The 24,139-nt window shown below is 41.9% G+C and overlaps 1 protein-coding gene across 1 annotated transcript; it reads left to right on the top strand.

Annotated features, from left to right (window-relative positions):
* Nucleotides 1-20,653: 20,653 nt before the first annotated feature.
* On the top strand, nt 20,654-24,017 carry LOC120063554 (leucine zipper putative tumor suppressor 1-like). The gene is made up of 5 exons (XM_039013911.1): nt 20,654-21,004; nt 22,014-22,856; nt 23,100-23,294; nt 23,514-23,635; nt 23,678-24,017. The coding sequence occupies exons 1-5, from the start codon at nt 20,654-20,656 to the stop codon at nt 24,015-24,017; spliced, it is 1,851 nt and encodes a 616-aa protein (XP_038869839.1).
* Nucleotides 24,018-24,139: the final 122 nt, after the last annotated feature.

Consider the following 24,139-nt stretch of genomic DNA (forward strand, 5'->3'; position numbering starts at 1 on the left):
GAACCCTGACCTGTCCACCGGACGTGCTACCTGTCCCAGACCTGCTGTTTTCAACTCTCTAGAGACCGCAGGAGCGGTAGAGATACTCTTAATGATCGGCTATGAAAAGCCAACTGACATTTACTCCTGAGGTGCTGACTTGCTACACCCTCGATAACTACTGTGATTATTACTATTTAACAATGCTGGTCATTTATGAACATTTGAACATCTTGACCATGTTCTGTTATAATCTCCACCCGGCACAGCCAGAAGAGGACTGGCCACCCCTCATAGCCTGGTTCCTCTCTAGGTTTCTTCCTAGGTTTTGGCCTTTCTAGGGAGTTTTTCCTAGCCACCGTGCTTCTACACCTGCATTGCTTGCTGTTTGGGGGTTTAGGCTGGGTTTCTGTACAGCACTTCGAGATATTAGCTGATGTACGAAGGGCTGTATAAATACATTTGATTTGATTTGAAGCTGGTTGAGAGAATGCCAATAGTGTGCAAAGCTGTCATCATAGCAAAGGGTGGCTACTTTGAAGAATCTCAAATATAAAACACTTTTTTGGTTACTACATGATTCCATATGTGTTATTGTTAAACCACATATCCTGAGGCATTTATTGTAGCTAGGGATTTTAACAAGGCTAATCTGAAAACAAGGCTCGCTAAATTCTATCAGCATATCGATTGTGAAACCCAGGCTGGCAAAACCCTGGATCATTGTTATTCTAACTTCCGTGACTTATATAAGGCCCTCCCCCTCCCTCCTTTCGGAAAAGCTGACCACGACTCAATTTTGTTGCTCCCAGCCTATAGACAGAGACTAAAACAGAAAGCACCCGCGCTCAGGTCTGTTCAACGCTGGTCCGACCAATCGGATTCCACGCTCCAAGATTGCTTCGATCACGTGGACTGGGATATGTTCCGCATAACATCGAACAACAACATTGATGAATACGCTGATTCGGTGAGCGAGTTTATTAGCAAGTGCATCGGTGATGTTGTACCCACAGCGTCTATTAAAACATTCCCCAACCAGAAACCGTGGATTGATGGCAGCATTCGCGCGAAACTGAAAGCGCGAACCACTGCTTTTAATCAGGGCAAGGTGACCGGAAACATGACCGAATACAAACAGTGTAGCTATTCCCTCCGCAAGGCAATCAAACAAGCTAAGCGTCAGTATAGAGACAAAGTGGAGTCACAATTCAACGGCTCAGACATGAGAGGTATGTGGCAGGGTCTATCGTCAATCACGGACTACAAAAGAAAAACCAGCCCCGTCACGGACCACGATGTCTTGCTCCCAGACAGACTAAACAACTTATGTGCTTGCTTTGAGGTCAATACATTGCCATTGACACGGCCCGCTACCAAAACCTGCGGGCTCTCCTTCACTGCAGCCAACGTGAGTAAAACATTTAAACGTGTTAACCGCAAGGCTGCAGGCCCAGACGGCATCCCCGGCTGCGTCCTCAGAGCATGCGCAGACCAGCTGGCTGGTGTGTTTACGGACATATTCAATCAATCCTTATCCCAGTCTGCTGTTCCCACATGCTTCCAGAGGGCCACCATTGTTCCTGTTCCCAAGAAAGCTAAGGTAACTGAGCTAAATCACTACCGCCCTGTAGCACTCACTTCCATCATCATGAAGTGCTTTGAGAGACTAGTCAAGGTCCATATCACCTCCATCCTACCTGACACCCTAGACCCACTCCAATTTGCTTACCTTCCCAATAGGTCCACAGACGATGCAATCGAAATCACACTGCACACTGCCCTAACCCATCTGGACAAGAGGAATACCCATGTAAGAATGCTGTTCATCGATTACAGCTCAGCATTTAACACCATAGTACCCTCCAAACTCGTCATTAAGCTCAAGACCCTGAGTCTTGATCCCGCCCTGTGCAGCTGGGTCCTGGACTTCCTGACGGGCTGCCCCCAGGTGGTGATGGTAGGTAACAACATCTCCACCCCGCTGATCCTTAACACTGGGGCCCCACAAGGGTGCGTTCTCAGCCCTCTCCTGTACTCCCTGTTCACCCACGACTGCGTGGCCAAGCACGCCTCCAACCCAATCATCCAGTTTGCAGACGACACTACAGTGGTAGGCTTGATTACCAACAACGACGAGACGGCCTACAGGGAGGAGGTGAGGGCCCTCTGAGTGTGGTGTCAGGAAAATAACCTCACACTCAATGTCAACAAAACAAAGGAGATGATCGTGGACTTCAGGAAACAGCAGAGGGAGCAGCCCCCGCCCATAACCGTAAGGCTTTCCAGGGGGTAGTGAGGTCTGCACAACGCATCACCGGGGGCAAACTACCTGCCCTCCAGGACACCTACACCACCCGATGTCACAGGAAGGCCAAAAAGATCATCAAGGACAACAACCACCCGAGCCACTGCCTGTTCACCCCGCTATCATCCAGAAGGCGAGGTCAGTAAAGGTGCATCAAAGCGGGGACTGAGAGACTGAAAAACAGCTTCTATCTCAAGGCCATCAGACTGTTAAACAGCCATCACTAACATTGAGTGGCTGCTGCCAACATACTGACTCAACTCTAGCCACTTTAATAATGGAAAAATTGATGTAATACATGTATCACTAGCCACTTTAAACAATGCCACTTTATATAATGTTTACATACCCTACATTACTCATCTCATATGTATATACTGTACTCTGTACCATCTACTGCATCTTGATGTAATTAAATGTATCACTAGCCATTTTAAACAATGCCACGATACCCTACATTGCTCATCTCATATGTATATACAGCACTCATACCATCTACTGCATCTTGCCTTCTTGATGTAATTAAATGTATCACTAGCCATTTTAAACAATGCCACGATACCCTACATTGCTCATCTCATATGTATATACAGCACTCATTACCATCTACTGCATCTTGCCTATGCCGTTCGGCCATCACTCATTCATATATTTGTTTGTACATATTCTTATTCATTCCTTTACACTTGTGTGTATACGGTAGTTGTTGTGAAATTGTTGGCTTAGATTACTTGTTAGATATTACTGCATGGTCGGAACTAGAAGCACAAGCATTTCGCTACACTCGCATTAACATCTGCTAACCATGTGTATGTGACAAATAAAATGTAAAAATAAAGAAAGTACTTGAATTAATAGGTGTTTCCAAACTTTTGACTGGTACTGTACATTGTAATGTTGCTGTATGGTGGTATTATACATTTTGTATTGTAGATATGTTGTAGTGTAATAATGTTATATGATGTAGTGTTTTATCTTTTGTTTTATGTGTGATGTAAGTGCCTTAACCTCTAACGCCTACCAAACCCGGATCCGGGAGCACCCCCATCACAAAAGCTGACTAGCATAGCCTAGCCTAAAGCCACAGGGATATCATATAATAAAATGTTCATGAAATCACAAGTCCAAGACACCAAATGAAAGATACACATCTTGTGAATAAAGCCATCATTTCTGATTTTTAAAATGTTTTACAGGGAAGACAAAATATGTAAATCTATTAGCTAACCACGTTAGCAAAAGACACCACTCCCATACTCCACCATTTTTTACTCCATCAGCAGCTATCACAAATTCGACCAAATAAAGATATAAATAGCCACTAACCAAGAAACAACCTCATCAGATGACAGTCTGATAACATATTTATTGTATAGCATAGGTTTTGTTAGAAAAATGTGCATATTTCAGGTATAAATCAGAGTTTACCATTGCAGCCACCATTACAACTCTCACCAAAGCCACTAGATAACTACAGAGACCATCGTGTATTAGCTAATTACTCATCATAAAACATTTCTTAAAAATACACAGCGTGCAGCAGATGAAAGACACAGATCTTGTGAATCAAGACAATATTTCAGATTTTCTAAGTGTTTTACAGCGAAAACACAATATAGCGTTATATTAGCTTAGCACAATAGCGAACATCACACCAGCATTGATTCAAGGCAAAAATAGCTATAACGTATAAACCACCAAAATATATAAATTTTTTCACTAACCTTCTCAGAATTCTTCAGATGACAGTCCTGTAACATCATATTACACAATGCATATAGAGTTTGTTCGAAAATGTGCATATTTAGCGGCACAAATTGTGCTTATACAATGAGAAAAGTAGCCAAGAGCTCAAGCAATCTGTCCGGCGCCATCTTGGAAAGCCACCTACTCTTATCGAAAACTATTCATAAACTTGACTAAAAAAATACAGGTTGGACAGCAATTGAAAGACAAATTAGTTCTTAATGCAATCGCTGAATTACATTTTTAAAATTATCGTTACTGCGCAATACAGGCTGCGATAACGCAATGCTATACTGCAAGAAATGGCGTCTCATGCATTTTACTTTTTTCAACAGAACAATTAATTAACAGCATAAAGACTGCTTACTATTAGCTGAGCTTCAATCAGAATCTTGGGCAAGGTGTCCTTTCTTCAAAACAATCGTCTTTTGGCTGAAAGATGTCCTCTTGTCAAGTCGAATTAGCCGCTAAACGTTAGCCACCCACTGGAGAGGTGCCCAACTAGTGGAAGCGCGTCACAAAGAAATCCAGGAAAATCGCAATAAACTGCTATAAACTGCTATAAGTCGGTTTAAATTAACTACCTTATGATGTCTTTAACACCTATAACGAATAAAAACATGACCGGAGATATAGAACTACTAAAACGAAAGCGTTTGCAGGACGTCATTGTGATGTCTTCTTGGTCCGGGCGCACCGTTGAAAAGGACGGTACTTCCTGTTCCACGGTCTAATATAAGGTCCCAGATTGCGCAATCGACTCCATTCAAATTCTCACCGCTTACTGACATCTAGAGGAAGGCGTATGCAGTGCATGTACCCTCATAGCTTACATGGGGACTTATAAACTGACCTTAGAACAGGGACCTCGATTTCTGAAATCTCACTCCCTGACAGGAAATGTGCTGCAGAAAGAGTTCTGTTTCACTCAGAGAAATAATTCAAACGGTTTTAGAAACTAAAGAGTGTTTTCTATCCAATAGTAATAATAATATGCATATTGTACGAGCAAGAATTGAGTACGAGGCAGTTTAATTTGGGCACTATTTTTCCCAATGGTGAAACAGCGCCCCCATATTGACAAGAATTAATGTGTTTGGACCCCAGGAAGAGTAGCTGCTGCCTTAGCAGCAGCTAATTGGGATACCTAAAAATACAAATACAAATATTATTCATCCTTATCAGAAAGGTTTTTACATGGATGATACATTGATGTTAATATAAGACAAATACTGGAAACAATGGAACACTGTCACACCTTGATCTGTTTCACCTGTCCTTGTGATTGCCTCACCTGAATTGTTGACCTCTTATACTTAAATCTGAATTGGTTCTCTAGCAGATTAGTACGAATGTCTCATCCAATGTTCCAGAATGGCCTTTTTCCCTTTATTCAGATTACAACCTCTCACTTTCGGTTATTTGAAAATGAAATCATCTCCAAAATATCGCTATTTTTTAAACAAGCAATAGAAAGCTGGTTGCAATTTCAGTTTATTCCACCAGAAAAGACAGAACAAATTTTAGAACAAATATTATGGCTAAACACAAATGCCCTAATTGATTAAAGAAAAATAAAAAATAAATTGGGGGAAAAAAGTAAAACGGTATAATCTTTGTAAATGATATCATAAATAGGACTGGTGGATTTATGTCACACATGCAGTTAACAAAAATATATGGACCTTTTCTATCGAAAATTACAACCAACTGATTACAGCAGTTGGAGGAGGCAAGTGGAAAGGGGAGAAGGTAAGTAACTTGTCTGTTGGCCCTGCATTAAAGACCAAAACTGGCTAAAGACAATTGTGATAATAAAAACTTATACCAGTCTCATTTAAGGACCAAAATAATCACAGCTGCACCATACAGGTTACAAAATAGATGGGAGGAGATTTTTTGATGTACCGATTCCATGAACTGATACACTAAACGACACCAGATTCAAAACGTAAAGTTTTTCAATTTATATTATTATACAAAATTCTTGCAACCAATAGAATATTATATATATATATATATATATATATGGAGGATACAACCATCCCAGCGCTGCATATTTTGCTGCCAAGAGACAGAATCATTAGATCACTTGTTTTGGTACTGCACATACTGCAAGTACGTATGTAGCTTGTTTTTGGTCACAGATTCAGGAATGGCCGAAAAAATGCAACATTTACTTAGAGCTAACTCTGCAAATAACACTGCTGGGTGATTTGATAATCATAGTCAATCAATCAATAATATATTAATACTCTTAGCAAAGGTGTTTATCTTTCATTTACAATCTGTAGAAAAGGTTCAGAACTTTTGTGAAACATCACAGCGGGAAATATATATGGCAGCTAGAAATCAAAACTGGATGGTCTTCAGAGATAGATGGGAGGGGTTGAGGCTAGCTAAAGGCTGGGACTAAAAACAAACAAAAGATAACTCATGTAAAATATACTGTCCGTGAAATGTATGTAGAATGTACACTATAAACTTGAAGTGTAATCCTAAGAATTATTGTCCATTAGCTTACTCCAATTAGGGGGGGGGGTAGTGTTAGGGGAAAATAGTAAAGAAGGAACATCCATTTTAACAAAAAGGTCATTTTTAATGCATCTAAGTAGAGCTACTATGAGAGGTTTGGAATGTGTCTTCCACCAACACCACAGCGGGAGTTCTAAACTGCATCCAGCTGATCATTAATGCATCTGTTACATAACTGTTATGAACCAAAATATATCCCTGTGTGAATTATTGAGCAGGGCTGGAGGAACCAGCGAAGCAGGTTTAATCCTCAGGAGCTAAACACTGAGCGCTCAGACCAGGGAGAAACAGAGGATGAGTCATATCATCAGCCCCAGAGCACTGTCAGAGTTTAACTTTAATTTAAAACCAACCTGTTTTCAGCACACAATTCTTTAGAGTATTCACAAACTGTCAAATAAATACAGTAGAGACATTGTGTAAGCTGTTAAATACTAAGTTGTTACTGTTTTATAATTGATTTGCCTGCTCCTCTGTATTATTAACGTGGAGTAAATCAACATAGATTATAAATGTTTATGTCACAGTGGGTTGAATTACAAAACCAGCATTGTGCACAGTGAAACAGACACACATGCACACCTAGGAATAGCTTTAGAAGAGTGTGGAGGCATCCAATAAGAACAGTGGGCTGATGGTATGTGGGTATACACAAGCAGTGGAGTGAGTTATGATGGATAACAGAATATTTAGGCTGAGTGCCAAGGAGGGGGAGAGAGAGTGAGCGAGAGAGAAAGAGAGAGAGCAGATAGAGGGAGCGCTGAAAGAGGAAGAGGGAGGGGTACAGAAAGCAGAGTGGAGAAATACCGCTCAATAGATAGGATGATGGGAGAGTGAGAGGAAGAGATAGGAGTGGGCAAGAAAAGGGGTGAGTGAGTGGTAGAGAAAGGGACAGTGGGAGGGAGTTAAAGAGGGAAAGAACAAGGAGAAAAGAGAGGTAGAAAGAGGAAGATAGCAAAAGAGTAGCTATGTATTTCTGTGGGAGGGTGACAGCGCTCAATTCCTGGGAGATGGGATGAAGTGAACACACAGTATGGAGAGACAAAAACGGGCTTAGAGGACAACGAAAAATAAACGCAAACATAAAAAGAGACATTGCCCCTGTGTGTCCAACTCAGCAGCGCAAGCCATCCTCCACATGGAAGCGGCAGACCCGGGAAAGCAGTTCAGCACTCAGTAATGGAGGTAGGTCACCTCAGGCTCAAATGTTATGGCTGCTAAACTGGATGTGACGGGGTACAAGTGGTTCATATCGATGACTAGCCCAGGGTCAACATGCTAGGAAGTAATGGAAAGGCAACAGAAAGAAGTTGAGCATGTGAATGTGTTCTGACTCGGCAAGGTTTTACTGTAGTTAGAGCAAATGTTTTGCCGTCTATGATTGAAGAAGAACCTTTATTTTAACAAATAAAGAGTAGAAAAAGTTTGTAATTTTGTGGAGGTGTGTAGCTTGTTTCTAAAGAACAACTGGAGTACATGCGCGTCGGTCCTAACTGAGGTGTTAGCATTCCACTGCTGTCTCTAAACACTATCAAGTGCAATATAATATGTAGCAATATACTGTTTCAGACTACAGCTTTTCAACAGCTTGTAATTAGTCTCTAACAGACAACAGACCTCCCCAGTGTACATCAAACAAGGAAATTTGTGTGCACTGCTATAACCACAAAAACATTGTGACCATTGTGTACATTATGTGTTGATACCTGCAGACAGATCTGGTGACAAGATGAGAGATTGGATAAACTGTGTACCTGCATAGACATGCATTGTAGTGCAGCTTTATGCAGGGAAATCAAAAGGAATACAGAAACGCGTGGGTGTAGAAAAACTGGAGATGACAGGCTTTGGAGAACAGAATGGAACTGTATTTTTTTAAATATCCAATCTGCAATCTCTTCAGACTAACCATTAAAACTGCCATGACCTGCTAAAGAGGCTCTCAAAATAACTGGCCCAGATACCCAAATACAGCATCTGTATATGAGGCTTGGTTCAGCGATGCTAATGTAGGGATGCTATTGCAACGAATGAGTACACATATTTGCTTCCCCACCCCCAAATCTGATGTACGGTACATTCGGGAAAGTATTCAGACCACTTGACTTTTTCCACATTTTGTCATGTTACAGCCTTATTCTAAAATGGATCAAATCAAATAAAAATCAATCTAAAAAGCAAAAACAGGTTTTTAGAAATGTTACCAAAGTATTCAGACCCTTTGCTATGAGACTCGAAACCGAGCTCAGATGCATCCTGTTTCCATTGATCATCTTTGAGATGTGTCTACAACTTGATTGGACATGATTTGGAAAGGCACACAACTCTCTATATAAGGTCCCACAGTTGACAGTGAATGTCAAAGCAAAAACCAAGCCATGAGGTCAAATGAATTGTCCGTAGAGCTCCGAGACAGGATTGTGTCGAGGCACAGATCTGGGGCAGGTTACCAGATTGAAGGTCCCCAAGAACACAGTGACCTCCATCATTCTTAAATTGAAGAAATTTGGTACCACTAAGACTCTTCCTTAACTTCTTATGGCTGGGGGCAGTATTGAGTAGCTTGGATGAATAAGGTGCCCAGAGTAAACTGCCTGCTACTCAGGCCCAGTTGCTAATATATGCATATAATTAGTAGATTTGGATAGAAAACACTCTGAAGTTTCTTGAACTGTTTGAATGATGTCTGTGAGTATAACAGAACTCATATGGCAGGCAAAAACCTGAGAAAAAATCCTACCAGGAAGTGGGAAATCTGAGGTTTGTAGTTTTTCAACTCATCGCCTATCGAATATACAGTGGGATATTGGTCATATTGCACTTCCTAAGGCTTCCACTAGATGTCAACAATCTTTAGAACGTTGTTTGATGCTTCTACTGGGAAGGAGGGGGGGATGAGGGCTCTTTGAGTCATGGGTCTGGCAAAGTGCCATGAGGTGACCACGTTTGTTCACGTGAGAGTTAGACCTGCGTTCCATCGCATTTCTACAGACAAAGGAATTCTCCGGTTGGAACATTATTGAAGATTTATGTTAAAAACATCCTAAAGATTGATTCTATACTTCGTTTGACATGTTTCTATGAACTGTAATATGACTTTTCGTCTGAACTTTCGCATGGACTTGCCCGCGCGTCATGAGTTTGAATTGTGTACTGAACGCGCGAACAAAAAGGAGGTATTTGGACATAAATTATGGACTTTATGGAACAAATCAAACATTTATTGTGGAACTGGGATTCCTGGGAGTGCATTCTGATGAATATCATCAAAGGTAAGTGAATATTTATAATGCTATTCTGACATCTGTTGACTCCACAACATGGCGGATATCTTTATGGCTTGTTTGGGCTCTGAGCGCTGTACTCAGATTATAGCATGGTGTGCTTTTTCCGTAAAGTTTTTTTTAAATCTGACACAGCGGTTGCATTAAGGAGAGGTTTATATAAAGTTCCATGTATAATACTTATATCTTTTATCAATGTTTATTATGAGTATTTCTGTAAATTGATGTGGCTCTCTGCAAAATCAATGGATGTTTTGGAGGCAAAACATTACTGAACATAACGCGCCAATGTAAACTAAGATTTTTTTATATAAATATGAACTTTATCGAACAAAACATACACGTATTGTGTAACGTGAAGTCCTATGAGTGTCATCTGATGAAGATCATCAAAGGTTAGTGATTAATATTATCTCTATTGATGCTTTTTGTGACTCCTCTTTGGCTGAAAAAATGGCTGTGTTTTTCTGTGACTAGGTACTGACCTAACATAATCAGATGGTGTGCATTCGAAATCGGACACTGTGGTGGGATTAACAACAAGTGTAAAATACTTGTATGTCTGAGGAATTTTAATTATGAGATTTCTGTTGTTTGAATTTGGCGCCCTGCACTTTCACTGGCTGTTGTCATATCGATCCCCTTAACGGGATCCCAGCCATAAATTAAGCTGGCGGCCCAGCCAAACTGAGTAATCGGGGGAGAAGGGCCTTGGTCAGGGAGGTGACCAAGAACCCAATGGTCACTCTGACAGTGCTCCAGAATTCCTCTGTGGAGATGGGAGAACTAGAAGGACAATCATCTCAGCAGCACTCCACCAAACAGGACTTTATGGTAAAGTGGTCAGACGGAAGCCACTCCTCAGTAAAAGACAAATGACAGCCTGTTTAAAAGGCATCTAAAGGACTCTTTGTCCTGAATGCCAAGCATCACGTCTGGAGGAAATCTGGCACCATCCCTACGGTGAAGCATGGTGGTGGCAGCATCATACTGTGGGGATGTTTTTCAGAGGCAAGGACTGGGAGACTAGTCAGGATCAAGGGAAATATGAACAGAGCAAAGTACATAGAGATCCTTGATGAAAACCTGCTCCAGAGCAATCAGGACCTCAGACTGGGGAGAAGGTTCACCTTCCAACAGGACAATGACCCTATGCACACAGCCAAGACAACGCAGGAGTGGCTTCAGGACAAGCCTCTAAATGTCCTTGAGTGGCCTAGCCAGAACCCGGACTTGAACCTGATCTAACATCTCTGTAGAGAACTGAAAATTGCTGTGCAGTGACACTCCCCATCCAACCTGACAGAGCTTGAGGATCTGCTGAGAAGAATGGGAGAAACTCCTCAAATCAAATCAAATGTTATTTTACAGCAATGCAGTTTTAAGAAAAATAAGTGTTAAGTAAAAAAGAGATTAGCAAAATAAAAAATAATGAAATACAAATAATTAAAGAGCAGCAGTAAAATAACAATAGCGAGGCGTTGTACAGGGGGTACCGGTTAGTCGGGGTAATTGAGGTAATACAGTCGGAAGTTTACATACACTTAGGTTGGAGTCATTAAAACTTGTTTTTCAACCACTCCACAAATGTCTTGTTAACAAACTATAGTTTTGGTAAGTCGGTTAGGACATCTACTTTGTGCATGACACAAGTAATTTTTCCAACAATTGTTTACAGACAGATTATTTCACTTACAATTCACTGTATCACAATTCCAGTGGGTCAGAAGTTTACATACACTAAGTTGACTATGCCTTTAAACAGCTTGGAAAATTCCAGAAAAGTATGTCATGGCTTTAGAAGCTTCTGATACGCTAATTGACATAATTTGAGTCAATTGGAGGTTTATCTGTGTATGTATTTCAAGGCCTACCTTCAAACTCAGTGCCTCTTTGCTTGACATCATGGGAAAATCAAAAGAAATCAGCTAAGACCTCAGAATTTTTTTTGTAGAACTCCACAAGTCTGGTTCATCCTTGGGAGCAATTTCCAAATGCCTGAAGGTACCACATTCATCTGTACAAACAATAGTACGCAAGTATAAACACCATGGGACCACGCAACCATCATACCGCTCAGGAAGGAGACGCGTTCTGTCTCCTAGAGATGAACGTACTGGTGCGAAGAGTGCAAATCAATCCCAGAACAACAGCAAAGAACCTTGTGAAGATGCTGGAGGAAACCGGTACAAAAGTATCTATATCCACAGTAAAACGAGTCCTATATTGACATAACCTGAAAGGCCGCTCAGCAAGGAAGAAGCCACTGCTCCAAAACCGCCATAAAAAAGCCAGACTATGGTTTGCAACTCCACATGGGGACAAAGATCGTACGTTTTGGAGAAATGCCCTCTGGTCTGATTAAACAAAAATAGAACTGTTTGGCCATAATGACCATTGTTATGTTTGGATGAAAAAGGGGGAAGCTTGCAAGCCGAAGAGCACCATCCCAACCGTGATGCACGGGGGTGTCAGCATAATGTTGTGGGGATGCTTTGCTGCAGGAGGGACTGGTGCACTTCTCAAAATAGATGGCATCATGTGGGAAGGAAAATTATTTGGATATATTGAAGCAAAATCTCAATACATCAGTCAGGAAGTTAAAGCTTGGTCGCAAATGGGTCTTCCAAATGGACAATGACCCCAAGCATACTTCCAAAGTTATGGCAAAATGGCTTAAGGACAACAAAGTCAAGGTATTGGAGTGGCCATCACAAATCTCTGACCTCAAACCTATAGAAAATGTGTGGGCAGAACTGAAAAAGCATGTGAGAGCAAGGAGGCCTACAAACCTGACTCAGTTACACCAGCTCTGTCAGGAGGAATGGACCAAAATTCACCCAACTTATTGTGGGAAGCTTGTGGGAGGCTACCCAAAACGTTTGACCCAAGTTAAACAATTTAAAGGCAATGCTACCAAATACTAATTGAGTATATGTAAACTTCTGACCCACTGGGAATGTGATGAAATAAATAAAAGCTGAAATAAATCATTCTCTCTACTATTATTCTGACATTTCACATTATAAAAATAAAGTGGTGATCCTAACTGACCTAAGACAGGGGATGTTTACTCTGATTATATGTCAGGAATTGGGAAAAACTGAGTTTAAATGTATTTGGCTATTTTAAGGTGTATGTAAACATCTGACTTCAACTGTGCATGAATTCCTCAAATGTCGGCTGCACAATCAATGGCTAATGTCAACCTTGCACACTAGTTCTAAGCTTCGGAATGAGTCACAATCTGGAATTTGTATTTTAGCCCAACAGCAGCCTCACCACATAAACTTAAGGGGTAGGATTGAAGAAATGTAACCACTCTCAAATTCATACCTCATACCTTATGTCTAGTGTCAGGTGTTTGTTTTTCTGACCACAACATCTGACCAAGAAAAACTCCAGGCCCTACTTGTGGTTTATATCTTTTATCACTTACAGATTTAATTTCTTCAATACCTAAACTGATTATTCAAACAGTTAATTAGACAATGGTGATTTGCAAGTTCAACCTGGTCTCATGGAAATTCATAGGATTTGGTATGTTCCCTCCATTTCGTATGATATATTACGTTACGTTACATTATGAATTAAATAGCGGTCGTACAATATCATACGACATAGAGGATGTATAATATCATATCATACGTCTTACCCGGTCGTATAATAGCATAAAAATTGGATGATGTAACTTATCATACATCTTGGTAGACTTATTTGCATGTTGCATCATAACAACAAAGAAGAATTACAGGGAGAATTAACATTAGTGGTTAGGAGAACAAAACAACAAAGGTTAGGAGAGTTTTTGTAGCAGGTTAGGTGAATTGGGTTAAGGTTAGAATAAGGGTTAGGGGGAGGATGAACTAAAATGCTACAGTTGTCCCCGACGCGACTCAAACACGCAACCTTTGGATTACTAGACGGTCGCCGTATACACCCACACATCCGCCCCAACCAACCTCCATACTTTCGTTTCTGTTTCAAGTAACTAGACATGAGACAGAAATTAATATAGTAAGTATGTTTCCTATACTGTATCTTTGAGGCCAGGCTGGAAAGTTTGGAGCTAAATTCACGTCCCCTCTAATGTAGCTCAGAAGACACTCTTGTCACTTTTTGGGGGCTTCTGATTTTTTGGGGGGGTTCACAAGCTTTCTATCTGTGGTCCTACATTATTGAAGAGGTTAGGCCTAGAGATACTTTTACCTACTGAACTTACTTTGAAAGTTACTACTTATCTGCAAGTAGTGTGGGTCTCTACAGTTTCACTTTTCGTTAAAGGTAGACAAATACTGCTATTTGCTGCCTTACTTTTCACTGTGGCCTTTCATTTTTAGTCTGACTCAGAGATAAAAGCCTAAGAAGTAAATATTTTATGATTACGGAGAGGCTACTGATCTGTAGCATCTAATGTACAATGCACACAACTCTCTAAAACAGTTTTTGGATAGATTCCAGCCACTTCAATACTCAGGAACGTTAAGTGTACAAACATCAGAGAGCAATAATCGATGTAGAATGTGGATAATGTGGCTCAATAAGGATATGTAATAATACATTAGGCATAAAGCCTCGTCACTTACAAACATACTTTTTTTGGCCTGGTCATAAATTAAGGGTACCATTTGAATGCAATTTAAGAGACGTTTCTCCTTGTACGGAGCCCAGCTGCTAGGCTTATGCAAATGCCTTTCAGAATGTTAACACCGGGCACCCCAGAAATGCAATTCATAGAATGAGCATCACCTTTGTAGAGTAACGGTTGATTGTTTGTCGGCCTAATGTCTAATTTGAAAGGGTTGAATCGCTTCAGGCAAACATTCTAATTTCAGAGATAGGCCTCCATTAAAACGGACCTGGCTGTTCTTACCTTAATGAAAAGCAATAGTGTTTAATTAATGACTAGCACATGCTCAATTCACCAAAACCACTCATTTAACTTTGCCCCCCATCCACACAAGGCCCTTTCCTCCACCACTCAAAATGATTGATTGAAGGGCACTCAGGGTAGCCTACAAAATACCCATACTCACTTCAAACATAATGTTGACATTTTCATTGATATCACTCACTCGCACACAGACACACAAAAACTCTCTCTCTTCCCTCAGTGGCAGTTGGAATGAGTGTGTGCGATTCCCTATTCAGAGCTGAGGGGTCATTCACTCACAGCCTCCTCACCAATGTACTAAGTGGATTATCCAATTAGCTTCCATTGTATGCTCTGAGGAGAAATCACACTAGGGCATGCACAGCCTGGATGGATGGATAGCAGGAGAATAAGAGGGAAAGTGACAGATCGATGCTTGTCTCTGTCTGCCACATCATTCCCAGCAGAGTGTCATTTAGTTTTACGAAGATAACTCATACTTTCAACATTGCCACACAATGAACAAGGAACAATGTCAAACGATGTGAGGAGAATCCTTGACAGCATACAAAGATAGAGACAGGGCCTTCCTTTTCAATTATTCACCTCATCAAACACTGGAAAGGTTTTTGTTGTCCTTGTTGGTGTCTCACATTCACATTCACACACATACACACACACACAATCCACCGTTGAAGTCGGAAGTTTACATACACCTTAGCCAAATACATTTAAACTCAGCTTTTCACAATTCCTGACATTTAATCCTAGTAAAAAATCCCTGTTTTAGGTCAGTTAGGATCACCACTTCATTTTAAGAATGTGAAGTGTCAGAATAATAGTAGAGAGAATGTTTATTTCAGCTTTTAGTTCTTTCATCACATTCCCAGTGTGTCAGAAGTTTACATACACTCAATTAGTACTTGGTAGCATTGCCTTTAAATTGTTTAACTTGAGTCAAACGTTTCGGGTAGCCTTCCACAAGCTTCCTACAATAAGTTGGGTGAATTTTGGGCCATTCCTCCTGACAAGGCTGGTGTAACTGAGTCAGGTTTGTAGGCCTCCTTGATCGCACACGCTTTTTCAGTTCTGCCCATAAATTCTCTATAGGATTGAGGTCAGGGCTTTGTGATGGCCACTCCAATACCTTGACTGTGTTGTCCTTAAGCCATTTTGCCACAACTTTGGAAGTATGCTTGGGGTCATTGTCCATTTGGAAGACCCATTTGCGACCAAGCTTTAACTTCCTGACTGATGTCTTGAGATGTTGCTTCAATATATCCACATATTTTTCCGTCCCCATAATGCCATCTATTTTGTGAAGTGCACCAGTCCCTCCTGCAGCAAAGCACCCCCAGACCATGATGCTGCCACCCCGTGTTTAACAGTTGGGATGGTGTTCTTCGGCTTGCAAACGCCCCCTTTTTTTCTCCAAACATATTGATGGTCATTACGGCCAAACAGTTCTATTTTTGTTTCATCAGACAAGAGGACATTTCTCCAAAAAGTACAATCTTTGTCCCCATGTGCAGTTGCAAACCGTAGTCTGGCTTTCTTATGGCGGTTTTGGAGCAGTGGCTTCTTTCTTGCTGAGTGGCCTTTCAGGTTATGTCGATATAGGACTCATTTTACTGTGGATATAGATACTTTGTACCTGTTTCCTCCAGCATCTTCACAGGGTCCTTTGCTGTTGTTCTGGGATTGATTTGCACTTTTCGAACCAAAGTAGGTTCATCTCTAAGAGACAGAACGTGTCTCCTTCCTGAGCGGTATGATGGCTGCGTGATCCCATGGTGTTTATACTTGCGTACTATTGTTTGTACAGATGAACGTGGTACCTTCAGGTGTTTTGAAATTGCTCCCAAGGATGAACCAGACTTGTGGAGGTCTACAATTTTGTTTCTGAGGTCTTGGCTGATTTCTTTTGATTTTCCCATGATGTCAAGCAAAGAGGCACTGAGTTTGAAGGTAGGCCTTGAAATAGATCCACAGGTACACCTCCAATTGATTCAAATGATGTCAATTAGCCTATCAGAAGCTTCTAAAGCCATGACATCATTTTCTGGAATTTTCCAAGCTGTTTAAAGGCACAGTCAACTTAGTGTATGTAAACTTCTGACCCACTGGAATTGTGATACAGTGAATTATTGTCACGGCTGTCTAAGGGTGAGAGAGTGGACCAAGGCGCAGCGTGTGAAAAATACATCTTCTCTTTATTATTAAGAAGAAAAACAAAACAAAACAACAAATAGACGAACGTGAAGCTATATAAATGAACTAAGTGCACACATGCAACATAGAACATAGACACAGACACTGCAAAAACACATACATTCCCCATGTCACACCCTGACCTAACTAAAAAACATAAAGAAAACAAAGAATACTAAGGCCAGGGCGTGACAATTATAAGTGAAATAATCTGTTTGTAAACAATTGTTGGAAAAATGACTTGTGTCATGCACAAAGTAGATGTCTTAACCGACTTGCCAAAACTATAGTTTGTTAACAAGAAATTTGTGGAGTGGTTGAAAAACGAGTTTTAATGACTCCAACCTAAGTGTATGTAAACTTCCGACTTCAACTGTATATGTGAGCTTAGAATATGGCTGTGTCATGACTGCGAGGACGTAAGGCTAAAAACGCTTTATAATTATGTCTCCTCAGTCCATCTATTCGCAGTTTACGCACCACGAGGGGCCTAACCATATTTCTACCGAAAATAACATTGGGCTGTGTGACACAAAATTGCATGACCCCCCACCCTACCACCTCCCCCCTAAGAAAATTAAGGGACCTAAGAAAATGTTTGTTTTGAAGCTCATTTTCTGCAATTCTACGAAGTTGAACAATACTCATTACATCTTTCAGGTAGGCTATTTAATGATAATAATAATGGATAAGGAACATAAAGTCTAGACCCGATTAACAAAAATGTTATTCTGCTACCAAATATGTTTTATTATGATCATTTATGTCAACCATCAATTTAATTATACAGCACACATTCTATTTTACAGAAAGTGATATAGGTGTATGTATATAAAAAAATATAAAAATACCAAAAAATGGATTAGTGACAGAGTCACACATTGTAGAAGATTACTTCCAATTTCTTAGACTCCTTGACTAGGTCCTAGCTCAGCTTCTGAATGTCATAGAGACTAATCAAAGATATTTCCATGTGCACCAGAGTCGCGACTTCCTCTGGCATTTTACCGCTTGTGTCTAGCATCACGGATTTAAGAGTCGTTTTAGATCGGTATAACCAATCGCGAATTGCTCTACTGTACCTCTTTAGCAGAGGTTTCCAACCTAGGGGGGAGGCAAGAAACAGGACGCCTTGCTAAAGAGGTACAGCAGAGCAGAGCGGCTCGTTCATTGTGGGACAGGTATAAATCCTGCCCTGTATGTCCCTGCTCTCGCCTATGAGGTAATGGATTGGCTACGCGTGTCACTGTGTCTCAGTGTCAGCTGGTCCGCTGTGTGGCAGGCTTTTGTGTCAGGCAGGTCAGCTGTGGCTTGGTGGGGGCACGTGTAGCAAACCCTCCCCCTCACTATGCACACACTCACGCAAAGAGATCAGTCCCCCAAACCCCATTCTCAATGTAGCTCCAAATACCCCCAATTGTTCTCCAGTGACGGAAGGCCTTACATCATTGTGATCCTAGGAGGCCTGAGGGTCAGATGGATTTGTATAATATATTTAAATTATGTAATCTTGATGAAATTACAAAATCTTCCTAAATACAAGAAGAGCCTCTGATAGGGTTTAGTAAAGACAGTTCATGTACATTATCTTGAATATCTATGATAGACAAAAATTAAAGCAATAATCTACAGATTTTGGGGGAAATATCTCCCTTCTGCTAATGCAGTTGTGCCCTGTTGTTTATCAGGAGTTGAATCTCAACAAAAGGATTTATTTAGAAAGCCCTTGAAATTAATGTTCTTAAAATCATAATAATAATGTTCCATCTGTGAACATTGCACAAAATATTCCCTTGATCAACCAAAAAAGTTGATCAATTAAGGTTTGTGTTAAAAGATGTAATCAATTTAGGCTGCTTGCCTAAAACAAGGGTTTACTTTTACAGTATATTCCCAGAGAGGCTGAGAAAGTGGGCTGAAACTGGTACAGCAGCACTAAGAGCAACTCAAAGCCCTCAGCAGTAAATCACTCTTACTGCACAATTTGCCCCTTATTCTAAAGTGTAGCCATTTATTTAACACTCAAATATGGTGTTTGCTGTTCAGTAGGAATAAATCAAATACCAGACAAAAGTCCCCACAAAGACTGGCACACTTCATCAGATAAAGAGAAAGACGGGTTATTTCTCTTCAGCCAGAGAGGTGTTTGTTCAGAGTGGATGTGGGGCAGTGTGGGAGGAACAGGGAAGGGGGGGGGGGTTATTACACAGTCAGTTGATGGAGAAAAGGGGGCGGAGGGAGTTTGGGGGTGTACTGGGGGGGGTTTTAAAGAATCCATTGTGAGGAAAAGGAGTTAATCACTTGAGCGGCGTGTGCCAGTGTAAAAGGAGCACATGTCGTACACCCCATTCCCTGGGGGGCTTCCAAGGTCCCATCTCCCATCGAGCTGAATTTACATGTCAGTTATGCAAAGCCGGGCCGCCTCTGAATAAAGCAAAGAAAGACCCACCCCCTCAGAATAGTACCCTCTGGTGATAGTGGTGGTGTGTTCACTGCATGAATGGTTCATTCAGGGACGCACACACGTACACACACACACACGGCTACGTGGTATTTCCAGGACTGAAGGGATTGCTGCGCGTTAGTCTGCTAGATGGATGCTTTGCCATGGCAGTAAGTCAATGTGAATATTTTCTAATCGTGTGATGAATTTTGGTGGTGAATTCTAGAATTTGAGAGGGATTGTGAAAGAATGTCAGACAGAATGTCTGACTGTCAGACAGACAGATAGGCGGGAGGTGGGGGATGATGTCAAAGATTGTTTACATATGGCATCTGGCATTTGTTCTGTGCTTGAAAAGGTACAAATCAAAACAGTAATTAGCTATTATTTAAAGGCACATTGTGAGGTATCATGCCAAACAGTACAATGTCAAACAATATAAACATGTCAAAAATATCCTTCTCCTGAACGAAGCTAAATATCCGTTTTTTTCTGACATGCTGTATAGGACAGTGACCAAGAGGCTGTATTCTGTTTCGTCCATTGTGATTCTAGTCCCTGTCCACATATCTTTTCATAGAAAATGCAATAATAGCTAAGGTGAGCAGAAGAGTTCTTACTTGCTGCATGTTTTGTCCGTTTTTTCATCTCCTCCTGAGAGACAAACAGTGGAATACGAACACTCCTTATTCATTCAAAACATACTGTCTCTAACAACTCTAACAAAGAACCACAAACAGTGACAGCTATGCATGTCTTCCACGCCAGCCACGCCATGTTAAGAATGATTTGCAACGGATTAGCTGTCAGATACATACTACTTAATGTGACTATTATAGTTGGCCCGTTGCGCCATGCTTTTGTTCCTGTCGACATTATGCTTAAAGAAAGGACACCAGGTGGTTGGGGAGCCCATGGGCAATCTCATTCACTTTGGAGACCTCTGCTACTTAGTAACTAGTGACAACTGAAAGGCATTAAGTCTGTTCCCTAGAGGGTTTGAGATCATGGCTAGCAACATCTGGGACCTTGTATCTCCCAGGCCGGGGATGATGAAGAGAGGGTATGTCTACAGTGTGGTTTGTTGCGAAAGTAATAGTGAGAAAAGTATAACAAAAAATCTCAAGTTGAATCTCAATTTCTTCCCTTCAGATGGAAACGTTGACAATATCTCCCTGGGGTCATGAGTTTTTCCCGCACTACAAGTACCTCTTCAACAAAATACGTTAAAGTTGTCAGGACATCCATTCTGCTTTCCCTTATGCTCAGAGACCATGGGAAGCGTCAGCAGCCTCATCTCAGGTCACAGTCTTCACAGCAAGCACTGTCAGGCCACGGAGTACAAATTAAAGAAAGCAGGCCATCCCCGGAAGACAGGCCGGAGCCTGGATGGCCTACTGAAGTATAGCTTTGCACAGGGGTCCTCCAACAACACATCTAAAGCCATCTCTCAGGCAGGCAGGAGTGAGGACTTCTTTTACATAAAAGTGAGCCACAAGCCGCGGACGACTCACCAGAGAGGCATCCCAACAGAGGACCATTTAGGACAGGGACATTTTACTGATACGGAACCAGACAGTAGAGTGCCACCTAAATTGCTGCCTATGTCTGGGAAACTGGAGAAGGTGAGTCTCTGACTTGCTCAACATACTTGCCTGTGTCAATATTTCTGTGTTGTACAATTGATAGCCAGGGAGGCAATTTCAAACACAACTTCAAGATCAGACAAGCACAATAGATAGCAAACAAAAACATTACCTCTGTTGAAACACCAAGCTTTGTGTTATCCAGTCTTTTTAACCATCGCCAAGGTTGATGACTTAAGTCACAATTATGAGTTTGGGTTTCAGCCTAACTGCAAATGCGTGTAACCACACTCAAAGTCATAGACAGAGCTAGATGCAAGGACTGACAGTCCAAGAGATTTAAATTAGAATTTTAAACATATTTTAAGAATTTTAATTCTTATTTACAATGACAGCCTACCCAGCCAAACCACTGCGCCACTCGGGAGCTCTCATGAGGCATTATAAGTTATATTCCTTAAGAATGAATGGATAGGCTATATTTTATTAATTAAAATCAGTAAATATTGCAGATTGCAATGCCTTGATCTTTTGTAAGATGTCATCAGTGATGTTATCTTGTCTTATCCAAGTCCTGCTCTCTGAATAGGCCTTTATGCCCCAAGAGAGAAAGTGCTTTCCAGGCATGAAGTCACTGGACAGGAATGCTGAGTCCACAGGATTACCGCTCACACTTAAACAGCGCAACACATTATTAATATCACAGAGTAGGACAATCCATCTTTTCTCAGACAGTACAACAGGGTGGAGGAGGAGGTTGGGTGTAACTGGTGGTGTTTCCAGACAGCACAGATGGGACATATGGAATAAGCTCATGTTTCATGTTTCATGACAGTTCCATGTATTCTGTATATTCTTACATTGCACTTTTGCATGTACAAATCTCCAATTTCTGGGTGGTTATCTGTTCTCGTCAACACTAAAGAACTGATTATTCATTGGTAGCACTATTTGCTTCCATGATCATCTCCATTGCTAAAAGGAAGGTTGAAAACTAAAACCAACAGGTTCTTTGATTGACTATTTGCTCTCCTTCCTCTGCCTCTAGAATACCGAGAACGCTTTGATCCGGCCCACAGCCTTCAAGCCAGTCATCCCTAGGAGCACCTCTTCCACAGAGACTCGCGACAATCTCACCCACCTGCTTATTCCCCCAGAAAGGACCAAAGACTCCCAGGGGCCCAAACAGGACACCTTTTCAGTGACCCTCTCAGACTCTGGGCAGGATTCAATGTCCAGCCTGCCTACTCAAAGCACCAATGGGAGCCTCAGTGCTTCCACAGGCCCATTGTCTCAGTGTGCAGGAGGCTCAGCCCATGGCATGACCCATCCCCTGCAGCCCCCCCGCTCTACATGGACCAATGGGAATGGCATTAGAGCCAGTGCTAGAGTTGCAGCTCTAAGCAATGGAGGGGCAGTGAAGGCTAACAGGGATGCCGTCTCCATACCGTCCACTCAGCAGCATATTCCTCTGTTGGAGGAGATGGGAGGCTGTAATCGCTCTCCCATCTCAATGGACGAGTCCCTCATTGAGCTGCTGGAGCAGAGGCTGCTGGAGAGTGAGACAGAGCTGCAGGAGCTGCAGGTGAGCTTTGAGGAGAAAGAGGTGGACACTTGCCAGCTGTTTGAGGAGAGGCAGAGGTATTGTGTTGAGGAGATGGAGGGCCTGAAGCAGAGGTGCTCCACCAAGCTCAGGCAGGTCTCGCACAGGGCCGTGAGGAACCACCAGGCCTTGCAACTGCAGGTCAGTCAGCTGCAACAAGACAAGCAGAGGCTCCAGGATGAGCTGGCCAGGATGACCCAGGAAAAGGACCTGACAGAGGTCAAACTGAGGTCGTTTGAGAGGGAGAAAACCCAGCTCGAGCCCACCTTAGAGGAGACCCAGTGGGAGGTGAGTGTGGCCAGCATGTCTCATGAATTTTTCCCGACCACATGGCCTTACCATGAAAATCAGGGCCCTAGTTGTGACTGAGTGGTCCCAAAGTATTTCCTGGTCAGGTCACTAGGAAAAACTGGTTATAGGTACTGAACGCATTGCACAGGGTTTGCACAGGCCAGAGAGTATGTAATTTAAAAAAATTCTCAAAAGCAGCCAGTAATTTAATGCAATCTTTTTTTTTGCATTCTTTACTAGGTATGTCAAAAGACTGGGGAGATCTCCCTGCTGAAGCAGCATCTCAGGGACTCCCAGGCTGATGTCACTCACAAGCTGAATGACATCGTCAGCCTCAAGGTCTCGCTGAAGGAGACTCGGGCCAAAATGGAGGCATTGGGGCAGCAGAACAAAGAACAAGAGGACAAGATACGCTCTCGCAGTGTGGAGGTCGAGGTACTGGGTCTCTTTTGTCAAAAGAAAATCAGAGGTAGTATGATATGCATACAGAATAGATTTCTTTAGTGAAGTACAGACGCTGCACTAGTGGTGAGCAGATCTAAATCGCATTTAAGTGTGAGTGACAATGCTGAATCTAGGTCATTATCTACTAGGCCTCCATGTTCAACAGCAAACTGCATTTTATAATGACACAATTCATCTATTCCACCCCAGGTATGCCACAATGAGCTCCAGCGCAAGAAGAACGAGGCTGATCTTCTAAGAGAAAAGGTGGGTATACTAGAGACAGACATCAAAGGAATTAAAAAGGATCTGGCCCTGGCAAAAGAACAGAGGCAGCAGCAGAAGGCCAAACTGGAGGCCCAGGCCCAGCAGAGGTCAGACCAGAGTCGGGGGAGAGAAGGGTGCATGAGCACTGACTCCCTCCAGGGAGAGGTGGAGAGACTGAAAGGGGAGCTCAGGGAAGAGAGAGAGACTCAGGAGAGGCTGTTGAACAGCTTTGAGCATGAAAGACAGACGTGGAACAAGGAGAAGGACAGAGTCATCAAGTACCAGAACCAGCTTCAGCTCAACTATCTGCAGATGCACAAGAAGAACCAAGATTTGGAGAGAATCCTGCAGGAGCTCACAGTGGAGCTGGAGAGTCGGCCGGAGCTCGACGTGGACATCCACAGCTCAGGGTTACACTATGAGGATATGATAGCCACAGAAATTTGAGGGAGAAACTCACAGAGAATAATAAAAATCAATCAACTGTTACAACAGGGTAATTAAACAATCATATTAAACACATCATTTGTTATATCTGTCCAGAAAACAGATGATCCATTGCTGCCTTG

Source organism: Salvelinus namaycush, chromosome 18 (assembly GCF_016432855.1).
Source record: "Salvelinus namaycush isolate Seneca chromosome 18, SaNama_1.0, whole genome shotgun sequence".
Classification (NCBI taxonomy): domain Eukaryota; kingdom Metazoa; phylum Chordata; class Actinopteri; order Salmoniformes; family Salmonidae; genus Salvelinus; species Salvelinus namaycush.